The sequence below is a fragment of the Protopterus annectens genome, chromosome 4.part0, assembly GCF_019279795.1.
Source record: "Protopterus annectens isolate FY-2018-M chromosome 4.part0, PAN1.0, whole genome shotgun sequence".
Lineage (NCBI taxonomy): Eukaryota > Metazoa > Chordata > Ceratodontiformes > Protopteridae > Protopterus > Protopterus annectens.
In genome coordinates this window covers 698544681-698562180 of record NC_056733.1, presented here as the reverse complement: position 1 = coordinate 698562180, position 17500 = coordinate 698544681, and the positions used below count along the sequence as shown (strand labels likewise).

At 39.2% G+C, this 17500-nt stretch overlaps 1 protein-coding gene across 1 annotated transcript in view; it reads left to right on the top strand.

The window, feature by feature from the left end:
* POLE (DNA polymerase epsilon, catalytic subunit) overlaps positions 1–17500 on the top strand; it is a 1031469-nt gene that overhangs the window by 88141 nt on the left and 925828 nt on the right. The window contains exon 7 of the mRNA XM_044069769.1: positions 14756–14848. Within this exon, the coding sequence (XP_043925704.1) occupies positions 14756–14848 (93 nt within the window). The remainder of the gene's footprint in view (positions 1–14755; positions 14849–17500) is intronic.

Here is a 17500-nt window from a genome sequence, read left to right as displayed (position 1 = left end):
TAAACTTATTTCTATCAATACTTGTATCAGCACTATAAGAGCTCATGTATGGTTTACATCTTGTAGATCTCAATTTCCATGCATCTGCTATCACTCTAGTGATTTCTGAGCTAGAATAGCCTCTTGTTTGAAATTCGTCTTGTAACTTATTTAAAGCAACTACTGCCTCTTCATCATTATTATGTAGGCGTAGGGTTCTATAGACTTGTCCTTTGAGGACATTTCTAGATATGTGTCTCAGGTGCATGCTTGACCTGTGCAGACAGGCATTGGTTCTTGTAGGTTTGTGATAAGTACTGGTTCTTATCTGCTTTAAATCAGTAAGGGTGACACTCACATCCAAGAAATCAACACATGTATCAGAAAAGTAAAAGTAAACTTCAAAAGTCTGTAGTACTATACGGGTAATCAATGAAATTACTGATATTTTCACCATGCCCTTTCCACAAGACAAAACATCATCCACGAAACGGACGCACCAGAGAATGTAGCCAAAAATGGGTTAACATCTGACAAAACATATTGTTCTTCCCATCAGACTAGTGATAGATTGGCCTAGCTATTTGCACACGAAGTGCCCATAGCCACGCCAATCTTCTGTAGAAATAATTGATCCTGAAAAGCTACAATATTATTTTCAAATATAATCTCCAATAGTGCACAGACTAGCATAATCTTATTAGTAGTCAGCTTCTTATTCATATCGATGAATTCTCTTATTCTATCAATACCCCAAACATTTGGAATACTAGTAAAAAGAGATTCAATGTCCATGGTAAGGAATACAAATTCTTCATCATTATCAATGGTTTCCATTCTATTTTGCAACCGCTGTAAAAACATTTTTGTGTCTCTAAGAACTGTATAACAACTATCCAAGAACTCATGTAAAATGCCTTCTACATAAATAGATAGAGGCTCAGTGCACCATCCTGCTCCTGATACGATGGGGCGTAAAGGAGGAACCGTGGGATTTTTATGGATTTTAGGGAGTCCATAGATCCTAGGAACTAGAGGTTTTTGTACTGAAAAATAATTAAATAAGGATTCATCAATTAATCCTGTAATCAGTAAATCAAACACTAAAAAAGACACTTTATCAGTGATAGCAATTACAGCTGTTTTTGTCAGCATTTGATAGGTGCAAGTATCTAATAGCAAAACCTTCATCTGGTTAACATATAAATCTTTGTCCATGAATACAATTTTACCACCTTTATCTGCTTGTTTAATAATAAGAGAATGTAAATCCTGCAATTCATGTAGAGCCCTATATTCTTCTGTATTTAAATTATGAAAGGCGCAGCCTTGCGTACCAGGAGCATAAGCTTCATTAAAAGCATTTTCACAGATATCTAAAAATCTTTGTATGCCTGAAGGGGTGGGAGGTACAAAAGTGCTAGGTTTCTTGTATATATTTACATTGACATTTTCATTATTACGAAACATGCATTTTAATGATAAATTCCTACCAAGCAATTTCAAGTCTGTTAGCATTTCAGTTAAATCTGCCTTCTTGGCAGGTATAAAAGACAAGCCCTTATTAAGCAAACTGTTTTGTTCATTAGTTAGAGTAAAGGAAGAAATGTTAACAATAAGATCAGTTTTTACATCCTCCTTTTCTTTGAAAAGTGTGCAGTTCTGTCCATTTGATTTTCCCTTGCTGTCTTTCCCATATTGGGATTGCTTTTGGCTCGAGCTCTGAATGGAAGAGCTGCTTTCAAAGTGAATTCTCCCACTTTCAAATTCTCTAAAAAAACACTAGTATCTGTAGCATTTGCTTGTGAAGTGTCTATTGGAGTCTTACCTATAATGGATAAAGCTCTTGCCACTCCTATAGTGCCTTTTTTAGGCAAGGTTCAAAGGATAAAACCACCACCGTAACAGATACAAGCATGCAAAATCTGAAGGTAATGCTACTCGATGCTAGAAGTCTAAACCTCAAAATGCACTCTCTCGAGGCACTCCTAAAAATGGAGAACATCGATATCTGTGCAGTAACTGAGACCTGGTTCAAGGCTCCAGAGAGCACCCCTGCAATACCAGGCTACAACTCTTACCACACATTTCGACCATAAAACCAAGACCGAAACACTAAAGGTGGAGGAGTGTCTATATTCACCAAGGATATTCACACCTTCAGGCTAGTTGCCCAACACAATGCATCTGAAATTCTCCAGGTGCAGCTAACACTAGGTAAGACTGCAATCCAAATTGTAGTTTGCTACAGATCACTCACCATGCCCCAAGATTCTCACTACACCTTTCTAAACATACTGGAAAATATTAAGATACAACCAAACACCGTAATACTGGGTGATTTCAACTACCCTGCCATTAAGTGGGAAAACTACTTTGGTACCAACTCCTTTTCCCAACGGTTCTTGGAATTCATATATTCCAACACCCTGGATCAACTAATCCATTGTCCCACCAGGGGCTCCAATATCCTAGACCTGGTCATTACCAACATGGGAGATAGATGCTCTACACCAGTGGTCACCCCCTCATTGGTCAGGTCTGATCATAAGCAAATCACCCTTGACATCTACATCCCCCCCAGTAAGGAAACCTGCTTAAAAAACTTCTCCAAAGCCAACTTCATGGGTTCAGTCCTGGGACCGCTCTTGTTTGGCATCTACTTCTCTGAAGTACAGGCCAACACTAAGGGACTCTGGCTAACAAAGTTTGCAGATGACTGCAAACTGGGAGCCATTATTGAATCCCCAAATGATGTGGATACTCTACAAAAGGGCCTTACAGAAACAGTTGCTTGGTGCCAGAGCCATGGGCTCAAGCTCAGTGCCAAGAAATGTATAGTTATCCTCTTTGGGAAAAAACATGTATCCGTTAATTACCATATAGGTGGCAGTACAGTAAACACCGAAAGTGTGATAAGAGACTTAGGGACACAGGTGGACAGTGGTCTCACCTTTGATAACCACATCGCAAAAGGAGGCCATTGTCCCACTGTACTCATCCCTCATTAGATCCATTATAGAATACAATGCTCCATTTGGTTTGTACCGCTCAAGATATTTGCAACAACTGGAAAGGCTGCAGAAATACCTCACTAAAACAATCACAGGCCTAAAGCAGATGCCCTATGCTGACCGCCTTAAAAAACTCCAGCTATACTCTGTCGCATATCGTCTATTCAGAGGCGATCTCTGCTTAACATACAAGGCCATGTCAAATCCAGAGCTGTTGGACATGCTACACTTAAAGAAATCCCAATCCCTCAGAGCCACACGCTCCAGGGATCTAAACCTTGTCATCACAATAAACAAAACATGCTGGAGGGATAGGTTCCTGACCCAGAGACTCCCCAGACTCTGGAATAGATTGCCCATACATGTCAAGCAGAGTGCCCCTTTGGCCCTCTTCAAAAGGAGCCTTGACGAATGGATGGGAGAAAGGAAATTCACCCCGGGGATCACGTCAACCGCCCTGCTAGACAGGGGTCCAGGGAAGTAAATAGTGTGGGAAGAAATAGCCAGGGAATTGTTATGGCTAGACTTGTATAGGCCCTAGGACTGATAGCCTAGTACCAACCATGAACCTATGAACATATTATTTATATATATATGTATATATATATATATATATATTGCGTGTGTGTGTCATGTATATATACATATATATATATATATATATATATATGTGTGTGTGTGTGTATATATGTGTGTGTGTGTGTGTGTGTATATATATATATATATATATATATATATATATATGTTTGCGTATCTCTATATCTAACATCTGTATTATATAATATCTCTCTGTATATATTTATATCTAATATCTATATCTGAGAGAGATGTTTACTAGAGCAATGACCTTTTTTAAGCCTAGCCATGCATCATTCTGGTAACATTGGTAAGTGTAAGCAGGGGCTTGGGAGAGGAAACCTTTACAAACAGGGGCCTAGGAGATGAACCATTTACAGGTTGCCTGTGTCCATTAGAGATTTAGGTGCAAAACCAGGAATGACTTTCCTGTTCACCATTCAGTTGTCCAAGTTATGCTTGAATTGGTATAGGGAAGAGCTCTCCTTCACATGGATTGGAAGCCTGTTCCAGAGACAGGGTAGTCTCTGGGATACATATCTGTCTCTCCAGGAGGTCCTGTTTATATCATGGACAAGGTTTAAGTCTTTAGAACAGGTAATTCTGGTGCTGTCTGGTCTGTGGATATGCAGGAGGTCCATCAGAGTGTGGTCTGACAATGCCCTATATGTCAGGCATAGATTTCCCCTCAAAAGGGTGTAGGAGACCGAATACAGTGATTGGGCCTTGAAGTGGTCTTCATAGGAAATTACTTCCACTCTGTATTCTTTTAGTGAGGAACCTCTGTGGACATTCAGTTGTTGGATATGCTGGGGGCTGTTACTTTCACGAAACATATGGCCACATCCCATAAGAACCAGAACATGTACAACTACCACTTGTGGCCTTTGGTTTGCACTTGGAAACTGTATCCTGAACTGATCGGCTTGGTCCACCCCACTCTTATAACTGTTGTACATGTTTACAAGTGGTGGATGTGGCACCGATGCCTTTGTTCCATCATGCTTTCTCCTGCATGTGCTGGAGACTGACAAGGTTGAGTTACTATTAGTTAAAAGCAGAAGTACTGGGTTTCTGTCCTCCATTCGGTAGCCAGCAGTGGACCACTCTACAACCACTTGTAGTAAGCTTGAGGTGGTTTAACATTGGCTTGTCTGTTGAATGTTGGAGGCCACCCTGACCTGTTGGTGCACATGGTTTCACAGCAGTATAGCCCATCTTGCAGCAATTGCTGTGCTAGAGGGACTGAGCTAAAGAAGTTATCAAAGTAGATGTGATGCTCCTTTCCGATCAATTCCCTAGTTAAGTCCACCACAACCCAGTGTGCCAGGCTGACCTTGGTATTCTGCTGTGCCTTTCCAGTGTACACCTGGAATGGCTGTAACAAGTGCATCACCCTTATCAATGGTGGTGGCCTTCTCACAGAAACCTGCAAGTGGATCTCATCGTCTGTGTTGCATTCTTCATTTGCTTTACATTGTGGTAGGAGGTCCACATTCATGTCTGAACCACTGCTACTTCCATTGGAGTCCCTCACCTAACAGGCATCTTTGAGGGACTTCTTGTCTTTCACTTGAACCTGCAGCTGAAAAACGCAACAGTATAGCACAATATGAGCTTGCTTATCTGTAAGAGGTGTTTGGAAAGCAACAGAGCAGAACACTGTATAGTGAATGTGTGCAGTAATTCACAAAAATATGAACCATATAACCACAGTGAATACCTTCATCTATATCTTACAATAGAAAAACCTGGGGAAAAAAAAGAGAAACCATGGGGGGGGGGGCATTTCTGCATGACTCCACATATACAGAAACCAAAGCCTGGCATGTGCATTCATCAATGTGATACCGACTTTTAATAATGTGAATAACAGTGGCATCTGATGGGGGTTTTACCTGACAAATGATAATGACTCTGTGTTCTACTGTGACTGCACATATTGTAAATTTAATTATGCGATGATAACTTGCATTTAATTGCTGCAAGGTTCTGCATGTTTAGACAAAGGTGATAATTGTTGCACATAACCTGTTGAGCAGACATTCATTACTCCTAGTGCAGGTATAATGCAAGAATGAGTCATTACCATCTCTCAGTAAAAGTAGTATAACATTTATATTACTGTGCCCTTCCTCTCACCTAAATTCTACACATGAATGATAAAGCCAGAAATGTTGCCCAAAATATATGGTTGCTCCATGCCAGAATTGTACAAGTAATATTTATCTCTCTTGAGCCTCCCCGCTGATTAGAATGAGGCACACAAATAACAGTCAGAAATATCTAAAATATGTGGTTGATCCTTGTAAGAATTAGTTAAAAAGTAATAATTATCTCCTTGAACTATTTCTCTGATTAGAATCAGACACAAGTGCCAAAGGAAGAAATATTGTCCAAAATATCTGGTTGATCAATGCTGCATTTAGTGTAAAATCAGTAATACCATACATCTCACTAAGCCTTTCCTCTCACCCAAACTGTACACACAGATCAGACACACACACAACAAAGTAAGATATGTAAATTATCTGGTTGATCCCTGCCTTACTCTCACACAAACTGTCATGAAAGATAGAGCCAGAAATATTGTCCAAAACATATGGTTGATCGATGCTAGAATTAATGTACAAATAATAATTATCTGTCTGAGCGTCCCACTGATTAGAATGAGATACACAGTCAGAAATATCTAAACTATCTGGGTGATCCAGGTCTTCCTCTCACCCGAAACTATCACATATGATAAAGCCAGAAATATTGTCCAGAACATAAGGTTGATCCATGCCAGAGTTAATGTGTAAGAATTCTGGATGACATATCTTTGCTTATAAGTTGTGCCACACAAAAGGATTACATATAAAGGTAACATATCATACAAATGATCTCGGCAGCATATATTTTTCCCTGTAACAATGCTCCAGGTCACTGTCCAGTTGTTGCAAATCCTCCAACAAGGAAAGAAGCCACACACATCATCTCCATAATGCTGTGAGTAGCATCTGTCTGTGTGTAAATCAATGACCTACACAAATTCTGAATAATTTCAAGAGCTTTGGCCATGTCAAGGACAAGCCTTTAGTAATGGCACCGCCTTTCCCCCATGGTAGGTATGAACACCACAGAGTTTGTGAGCATGTCCCATGCTGTGGAACTAGAGTTGCAGGAGCTGGCTGCATGGGACTTGTAGTTAAAATGTCTGCCATGTTCATGGCAAGACTGTGTGCTCAGCCAGTACATATTTGGGAGAGACTGTAGTGGTGAATGTAGGTGATCCCTCAGCCATTAGTATTTCAGTTAGTGCCACTATGTTAGAAGGCTTTGCCACTTGCATGTCTTCATCATTGTAATCTCCAGTTGCCCTACTGATGTCAGGATCTGCCAACAGTGGCCCGTGTGAAAACATCAGTACAAATGCCACCATTGCAGCCTATACACAGATACTCCCTTACCAGCCAGCTCCCACTGTGGAATGTATATTGCTGCACATAGTAACAGTGCTGTAGCATATTTTGGAAGATATACCTTGTTGTACAAAATGCTGCTATACCCCTCAACCTCAGACATTTCAAGATTCTTTTTGCAGACTTTTAAAGTAGATGAAAGCAGGGAAAAATCTGGACACCTTGTGATGATGTGGGAAAGTGCCAGCTATGCCAGAGAGAGTAGGGCAGTGCATAACATGCCAGCATTGCTAGCTGGAGTTTTGTGAAGATTTGTCATTTGTATATCAAACTGATTTGTACAGATGCTTGTGATAATAAATTTATTTGTAAAGTCGCTTGTGTTAAAAATGCATCAACAATTGGTCATGCCGGATAGAAAAGAAATGTACATTTATATCGGACTGTACTGTTGTAACTAAGGAAATGTGTCTATTTTAACCCAGGATACTGGAAGGGCAGGGGTTGAGCTCGACCCAGCTTAACATTAAGAAAAATAGCCTGAAATTAAATGACTTGGTTTAGGCCATAAAGATTTTATCTCTCAGATCTGAATGCAGCCAGAGACGTCAGGTTTGGGATTGGGACCCTGCTCTTATTGTCTTTAGTTGTGAACTAATGGCTACCCTTGGATGCCAGAGAATGGCTGGTTAGTCTCTACAGGAAGGATGAAAGGGTTGGAATTGTTTTTACAGTCTCCAGATGCTGGAATAAGCATTAGCAAAGTTCTAGGTGAGTATTTTGAGACATCTGTGCCAGATCCTGGCTGAAGTTGCTAGTGAGGAGGTAGTGTGAGAACCACCGAATCAGGGGACCAGATGCGATGATATAGCCAGCAATGAAATTGCATTTAGGTAGTAGTGACAGATGTGACACTCAGCACTCTGTTATTGCAACTGACAGCAAAGACTTGCCTTGCTCTAGCAAGTAATTGCGAAAGGAGCAGCCATTCTTTAGTCAGCTAGGAAAATCTAGTGAGACTAGTTAAATATTGTTTTTCTGTAGCTGTCTGAATCTTTCCTTCTGTGTTTCTGTATTTCCTGTGAATTGAAATTCTGGTGTCTATTATAAAATATTTAGTATTTTCAGGTTTTCTATTTTATTATTTATTATTAAATATATAAAAGGAGAAAAGCAGCACATAAGCAGGCCCATGTGTCCACAGTACCAAAAACAAAATCCACCAAGAAAAGCACTGGAGAAGCTAAGAAAGTTCTTTTTAGCATAATTGAAATTTAACTTTTGCTATTCATCCCAAAGACTTCATCAGAAATGGTAAAATACACTTCCAAACCACTTTTAAACCATTCAAAAAACGTTTGACCAATCAGATCATCTCATTAATAAATCAGATCATCTCATTAATAAATCAGTTAAATACATAAAAACATTTAAAGACCTACCACAAAGAACGTACATCTCAGTGTCCACACAGTTAACACAGTTTAAAACACAAGGGCATTGACCCCTGTATATTCACTTTAGTAATTTTCCTATTTTTAAGAAACATTTTATGTTCGCCATAGCATTCAGATCAGGGGGTAAATAAGAACCAAGTTTAATCTGCCATTCTGCCTCTCTTTGTTCAACATAATTTCTAAAATCCTCTCCCTTAAGGTCACATTTAACAACTTCCACTATAGAAAAAGTAAATTTCTTCCAGTTAGAACATGTCAAAGAATTCTTAAAAAGGGCATTATTACTATTTTTTGTTTTTATAGCATACGAGTGCTCTAATACCCATTTCCTTAGACTCCTGGTTGACATGCCCACATAAACACTAGGGCATGTTGAACACATCGCAAGATGCACTATCCCTGTTGTACCAAAACTCAATTTTCCAGGGATGGGTGTAGTAAACTGTAGATGTTCCAGAAACACAAAAGGACCCTCAGAAATAAATGTACATGCCCTGCACCCTGAACTTTTGAACATACCCCCAGTTTCACCAGAAGTAAGGTTTGGCCCAAAATTTATTATTTTCTAACAAATGTTTAAAATTTTGATATTTCTTATAAACAAAATGGGGGCCTTCTCCAAGACCTTTAATCTGCATTACCCGTAACTATTTTCCAATTCTCACTAATAATCTGACTGATGTAATAACTGTCTACATTCATGTCCAAACAAAATCTGGGACCTTCTGCCCCTCTCTGTTTTGTATGTGTGCCACTGGGTACTACATCTGAGCTTTTTTTTAACGAAACCTCTTTAACAGAATAGGAGGAAAATCTGTCTCCTATGAATGACCTCTTGAGCCATGTTTTCAAGTAGGTCTCCAGGGTAACCTCTTTCCAAAAAAAAAAAACAGAATCTTCCACTATCATTCGATATGCTCGAATGAACTGTCCTGTAGGAATATTTTTTCTCAAAGTAAGGATGGCAACTCTTCAAATGGACATTGCTGTTACAGAATGTACTCTTGTGATGAATACTACTCAACACATTCTTATTACTAATTAATAACCACCAGAAAAAACAGACCAGTGAATAACAGCTCTACTTTCCAACCAAATAAATATTTAAGGTTGGAAAGTAGAGCTGTTATTCACTGGTCTGTTTTTTCTGGTGGTTATTAATTTGTGTGCAGTGGAGAGGTCGTATTTGGACATTCTTATTGCTGTCTGTTATCAAGTTAACATCCAAAAAGGAAACCTTTTTTCCTGTTTCCCCCACCACAAACTTTAAAAATGTAGTACTAGCACTTAAAAGAACCACAAACTTATTGACATTAAAATTGTCTTTATAGACTATAAAGAACAGATCTGCCAATCTTTTATAAAAGATATTTAATCTGAATAATCAATGTGTGGCAGTATTTCCATGTCCCACCAACCTAATACCAAATTTGCATAGGTTGGACCAACAGTGGCCTCCATGGCCACCCCTTGTAGTTTATAAAATTGCTTGTTAAACAAAAATAAGTCTTCTAATAACTCTAACAAAGCTTAAAGTAATAATACTGTTGTTACTTAAACTTGTATACTTACCCATAAACCATCTTACATAATCAACCCCAACATCTTTAGGGATGCAAGTGAATAGAGAAACAACATCAACAGTGAACATAAGTAAATTTTCCAACCTATAGTCTGAGGAAGAAAAAAAGGACCCAAGCTGGTCCAAAAAAATCCGAAGAATCAGCTACATAAGAAGGAAGCTGCTTAACTAATGGGTTCAACACTGAATCTAAATACAAAGAAATACAGTCAGTACAACTTCCCGAGGCTGATATAATAGGTCTGAATGGAGGTTTTTCAACACTTTTGTGAAGTTTGGGAATTCCAAACATCGCACCCACCCTGGGATAATCTACACACAAAAATCCAAACGCTTCCCTGGTTATTTCAGAGTTCATAAACATGTCATATAATGTACTGTGGATACAGGCATAACTTTTAACAATTTCAAAACTTCATGACTTTCCTATCCTCTAATACATTTGCTAACATAACTTCCATAGCTTCTGTGTAGTCAATTGAGTTCATTATGACAATAGCCCCACCCTTATCCGCCTTCATAAGCCTTAAATCTTTTCTTGAAATAAGTTCATTCAGAGCTTTCTTTTCGTTAGGTTTAAGTTACAAAACATTTTTCTGTTTTGATTTTGTAACATACTTCTAATATCTCTTTCACAGCCTCAAAGGCTTTTACAGTATGCACTAAACCAGAATTAAAGGTGGACGGCTTTGACAAAAAATTACAATAACTGTGACCAACATCATTTAATATATATTTTAAATTTAACTTACGAGTGTAGAGCTTGAGTTCTGAGTTTTTGTAACAGTAGCCCTCCTACTGGGCTGAAAATTAAGTCCTAGTTTCAACAATTTAATGTACTCATCAGAAATGTTAAAATCAGACAAATTATAAACTGAGATAGAATTACCCAGTCCAACAGCAACAGAACTAAGTTCTTGTACACTTTCAGATGAAAAATAATGTGAAGAAAGTACATTTTCATTGTTAGAACTCTCAGAAGGACAGGCCAATGTTACTTCCGAGTTATACTTCTCCCTCTGCTGCGTGTCTGATATTCCCTGCTCCTCCTGCATTTCCTTTTCTCTCTCCAACTGAAATCCCCTTGTAAAAAAGAGGAAAATGTATTCATACTTGCTCCTGCACTGCTGGAAGCATGTGTGGAACCCATTGGGTGCACCATACCATCATCTTTAGAGCTGGACTGCTCTACTGAATGAGCCACATTAGTTGCAACCTTCACAGAAGCTGAATCCAAACCACTAACAGCTGATGAACCCATCCCTGGCTGTAATGGTGGAACAGTAGTGTTAAACCCACTACCTGAGTGTACTGTTGGCTGGGCCTCCTTAATAACATTTGGTCTTGTTTCTTTACCTGGTCTAGAAGGAAGGGGAACAAAATCACCATAAACATTGCCCCCTGCATATGCTGCCAATTCCCTGTTGATTTTTTTTAGTTTTACGTTGAACTGTTATTTGCTCATACTGTTCAACATTTTTAATCAACTGCTCATACTCCCAATTTTGAGTCTGGACAATTAATAAGTAGTTCAGCAGTGGTAGTATCCATCTCTGTCAGGAAAACACGTAATTCTGCCAAAACAGTACTGTTGTTCTTAAGAAGCTTTAAAAAAGTCTTTAACAGCATTGTCAAAGAAAGTAGATAGCTCCTTAAATGGGCTGTCCATAGAGACTCCATTAGGTAGTTTAAAACAACGAAGACCCTTGGGTACAATGCTAGCATTAACCTCATAAAAGAATTGTTTTTGGAAAGAGGTAACTCTGGAGACCTACTTGAAAATATGGCTCAAGAGGTCATTCATAGACAGATTTTCCTTCTATTCTGTTAAGAGGTTTTGTTAAAAAAGCTCAGATGTAGTACCTAGTGGCACACACACAAGAGAGAGGGTCAGAAGGTCCCAGATTTTGTTTGGACATGAATGTAGACCGTAATTACATCCGTCAGATTATTATTGAGAATTGAAAAGTAGTTACGGGTAATGCAGATTTATTTAAAGTTCTTGGAGTAGGCCCCCATTTTGTTTATAAGAAAAATCAAAATTTTAAACATTTGTTAGAAAATAATAATTTTGGGCCAACCCTTACTTCTGGTGAAACTGGGGTATGTTCAAATGTTCAGGGTGCAGGGCATGTAGATTTATTTCTGAGGGTCCTTTTGTGTTTCTGGAACATCTACAGTTTACTATACCCATCCCTGGAAAATTGAGCTGTGGTACAACAGGGATAGTGTATCTTGCGATTTGTTCAACATGCCCTAGTTTTTATGTGGGCATGTCTACCTGAAGTTTAAGGAAACTGGTATTAGAGCACTTGTATGCTATAAAAACAGAAAATAGTAATAATGCCCTTTTTTAAGCATTCTTTGTTCTAACTGGAAGAAATGTACTTTTTCTGTAGTGGAAGTTGTTAAACGTGACCTTAGGGGAGGGGATTTTAGAAATTATGTTGAACAAAGGGAGGTAGAATGGCAGATTAAACTTGTTCTTATTTACCCCTGGTCTGAATGATATGGTGAACGTAAAATGTTTCTTACAAAATAGGAAAATTACTAAAGGGACAGGGGTGAATGCCTTTGTGTTTTGAACTATGTTAACTGTGTGGACACTTTGAGATGTACGTTCTTTGTAGTATGTCTTTAAATGTTTTTATGTATTTAATTGATTTATTAATGAGATGATCTGATTGGTCAAATGTTTTTTGAATGGTTTAAAAGTGGTTTGCAAGTGTATCTTATTTCTGATCAAGTCTTTGGGATGAATAGTGAACATTAAATTTTAACTACACTAAAATAACTTTATTAGCTTCTCCAGTGCTTTTCTTGGTGGATTTTGTGGTTACTATTAAATATATCTAAACCTTTCACTGTTGCTGGTCTTTTAGAAAATATGTTAACCTTTGAGAGTAATTGCATTTATTTGGGTGGCACTGTGGCTTCATGCTCATGGAAGTCTTGCCACTTGGTTAATACTACTATTAGTATAAAGTATTAATTTTACTAAGAATAATTGGGTTCCCTGGTAAGAGCATTAATGTAGCTGGTTGGTGGCAGTGAATCTGCCTTATACTCCGGATAGAGGTGGTATAGCTGGTAAATCTGTGTCAGCCTTTTGTGTGTGTGTGTGTGTGTGTGTGTGTGTGTGTGTGTGTGTGTGTGTGTGTGTGTGTGTGTGTGTGTGTGTGTGTGTGTATATCAGTGAGCTACTTGGAACAGGAGATACAGAGCACTTATTTCTGCAGTGAGAAAGGTGGAGACTTATTTATGGCCAGGAGAGGAAAACTCAGCCCCAGGACTTGGAGTGAGCTCTTAAGGGAAATTTGTGCTTGGTGCAGAGAGCTGCATCAGAAAATACTGTGTGTATCTATTTTTGTTCTAAGTGAACATTTGCCACCAATGTCTGTGATGAGGATTGAGGCTCCTTGATTACTGATCCAGATTAGGGATGTCACAAACCTAATTAGCATAACATTTCTATATACCAAATAGTGCAACTCCTTTCACTTCCAGTAGGTTTGTGGGATATATCGCCAAGAAAAACTACCTTGGGTCACTAAACACTGAAACCCTGTACTTAAGACACTCCAGTATAGATTGGTCTGATGGTTATCAAAATAAACTTAGGAAAATAATTACACTCCCAAAATGCAAAAATAAAAGATCAGTTTACCAAGTGCTAGTTTCATAGGCAAACAATATTATAGGAATGCCGTCAGATATAAGTAATTACCATGCTGCTTTCATAATGAGACATGCTGGTACATCTTCAGGCAAACAGAGGTATAAAAGTACTAATCAAAACCAGCTGAATTAGCTCATGCAGTGCATAAACTGCAGGATTCTTGACAAATCCACCTCCATGTATTGTTAAAATAATCATCATCCATCATATGATCCATCCATCCAGCCATCATATGATCCAGCCATCATGTGATCCATCTATCATATGATCCTTCCATCCTTCCTTCCATCATATGATCCATCCGTCCATCCTTCCATCCATCCAACATATGATCCATCCATCATTTGATCCTTCCTTCCATCCGTCGTATCGTCCATCCTTCCATCGTTCCGTCCTTCCTTCCATCCGTCGTATCGTCCATCCATCCGTCATATCATCTGTCCATCCGTCATATCATCCATCCTTCCAGCTGTCATATGATCCGTCTGTCCTTCCATCCGTCGTATGATCCATTCTTCCATCTATCCTTCGTATGGTCCGTCCTTCCATCCATCCTTCGTATGGTCCGTCCTTCCATCCATCCTTCGTATGGTCTGTCCGTCCTTCCATCCGTCGTATGGTCCCTCTGTCCTTCCATCCATCGTATGGTCCGTCCTTCCTTCCATCCATCGTATGGTCCGTCCACCCATCTGTCGTATGGTCCGTCCGTCCACCCATCCGTCGTATGGTCCGTCCGTCCACCCATCCGTCGTATGGTCCGTCCTTCCACCCATCCATCGTATGGCTGTTCTTATGAGGTCATTCAGAGCTAAGCACACCCCATGCCCGTACAGAACAGATGCACATAAGCAAATTATGACATCCAGAAACAAGATAGTGAGGATGGATCTATCACTTCTACAGCCAGTGTAAGCAGTTCAGAAAATGCTCTTAGTCTCCTCATCTGACTTCCTAAATGATCTTGACCATAAGTTGGCCAGATTCTTTACAAAACTCTCTCAAACTATTTTTTAGGGTGTTCTTTTCACATAATCCCACAAAATCCCTTTTTTTTTTTTTTTAAGAACACAGCAACACTACCTTTACTCTGTAACCATTCAGGTCAAGTCAAACAGTGCAGGTAACCATGAACTAAATATTCACAAAGAAGCAGGCAGGTAACCATGAACTAAATATTCACAAAGAAGCAGGCAAGTGCCAGCAGGTGAAAAAAAAATAAAAAAAGAAGACATTGAAAATGCCAAATTCGATATAGTCAGTATATTCAACATTCTCAGCTAATTAATATACCGACCGTCTGCATTTTCGCTTTCTTTATGACATTCAGGATTTTGACAGTAAACCGTTATACACTACAATGCCACAAATCAATTTTCTCAACAATGACAAAGTATCCTTCATTTCTTCAGAATATAACTGTTTAAAATTTGTCTTCTCAGTAAATGAACACTGCTGTACCTGCAATATGACAGGTCTAGCAAGACCATACTGCTTTGACTTCAGGGGTATCTGTCCAGTGCTGTCTATTCAGACCATGACTGTGGCTGTATCTCCAGTCTTGTGAACCAGTTGGCAAACAGAACCGTTCTGACAAAATAAATAGGATCCAGTAACAATGTAGGTAAATTCTGCAAATGTCTGAAAAAAAGAAAGGGAATTGCTATTGCAGGACTCTCTCTCTTTATTTTGACAGGATAAAAAAAAAACTTTGGCTGTGGGGTTGGAGTTATGCAAGCAATGGCTTGGATTACAAGAATCTGCCTGCCACAATTCATTTCATCTTTCTGAAAATTAGAGCTGCAGAATGGCAGTGGTGAGGGAGAGGAGTTTAGTGTACACAGGTGTGTGACTTTGGTTTTATTTTTAAAAATCCATGCAATTAACTCGCAATTAGCAACTCTAAACTGCACTGCCCTTTAGCTGATCAGCTCTCACAGCATTGCACTTGGATGTTTGGTAGTTGCTTCATCTTTTGGTACAGTGAATTAATGTACTAGAATTTAGCATGAATTATAATTAAACACTTCAGTTTGTATTAAATTAACTAGCAGACTCTGTTCCACATCCCCCTTGAAAACAGGATGGTCTGTGTCATCCTGCTAGTTGTTATGGCTGTTAGATAATCAGTTATTTAAATAATAATTTGCACTGAGAGCTTGTGAAGGAAGGTGCTGTCTGTGACGGTACACTGAGGTGGAGTTAAAAGAGCAAGATAGATTGAAAGGGGATGGGCACTTTTGTATTCTGGTTCTTTGGAATACAGTGGGGTGGCCAATAAATTTAAATAGTTGAAGGGGAGTGATTTCACAAAAAGATAATTTTGTGCTTATAACAGCCAGTGTAAGGGGAAAGGGAAGGATATATGTGGCCAAATTAGCATAAGGGGCAGTCAACTCGACAGACAGTTGTGTTTTTAAGAACACAACCGCAGCATGGTGAGTGGGTGGGAAAAAATTTCTGTACAACTCAGAAGAGAGAGACAGATGTGCTTTCTTGCCTAGTTTTACTATGCAGTTAAAAGCAGAATACAAGTAAAACATATTGTAAAGAAAACAAATTAAAGTATACAAAACAGAAGAAGGCAATAAAGTAATATAAAATACAAGAAAGCAAACTAACCTTTCCCTCATGGCAAGTTGTGACAGTCTGCTTGAGCTTTTCCAGTAAAGCCTTTCAAAACGCTCTCTGTAATTTCAAGGAAATGCTTGTGCACATATGTACATATGTGTATATACACGCACACATTATAAGTGTGTGTGTGTGTGTGTGTGTGTGTGTGTGTGTGTGTGTGTGTGTGTGTGTGTGTGTGTATGTATGTATGTATGTATGTATATATATATATATATATATATATATATATATATATATATATATATATATATATAATCTGTGTGTGTATGTACATGTGTATACATACGTATGTATATATGTGTATATATGTCTATACATACACGCACAATCGATTTAGTGCACACTCCAGGGAAATCCAGTGTGATAGCAGACAAGTTGAGCGGGTCTATTTTATTACCTCGTACATGGTCTCTCAAAAAAAAACCGCGGTGGTGGTGCGGTAGCGTTGTCGCCTCGCAGTAAGATGCTGTCCGGTTCGATTCTCAGCTAGAGCGTCTTCTGTGTGGAGACATGCGTGAATGGGCATACCTTCGTTGAAGGTTGTGTGTCAGGGCTGGTAACATGGCACGTAAAAATCAACTACCAATCATTAGCGGACAGGAGTTCCGCTGTGGCGACCCGTAAATGGGAAAAGCCGAAAGACACAAACAAACATGGTCTCTCAACATGAAAGTTGAAGAAAAGATATTCCACCAATGGGGCCAACCTTGGTGCGACCTTTCTACATCTCCCCTCAACAAGTGCAGAAGGTTCTTTGTCCAGATCTCCCCCATAGGGGAATCACCAGGAGTCATCCAAGAGCACCCCCCCCCCACACCAAACAGGTTCCAGAATTTACTCGGCCCTCTTTTTAGTGCCAAAAAAGACTGGACCTGAGACCTGTCTTGGATTTAAGTTATCTGAATCTGTTTGTAAAGCATTCCAAATTCCGGATGGTCACAGTTAAGACCATTCTGCCCCTTCTTCAGAAGATGACGATGTGCTCAATCGATCTTCAAGATGTATACTATCACATCAGAATGAACAGGTGCTCTCGAAGGTGTCTACGCTTCCGGCTGGGAGACTGTCATTATCAGTTCAGAGCCTTGCCCTTTGGTCTGCCACAACCGCCAGGGTGGTCACCAAATGCATGGCAGTGGTAGCAGCTCAACTAGGACTGCTTGGATTTCCCCAAGGAA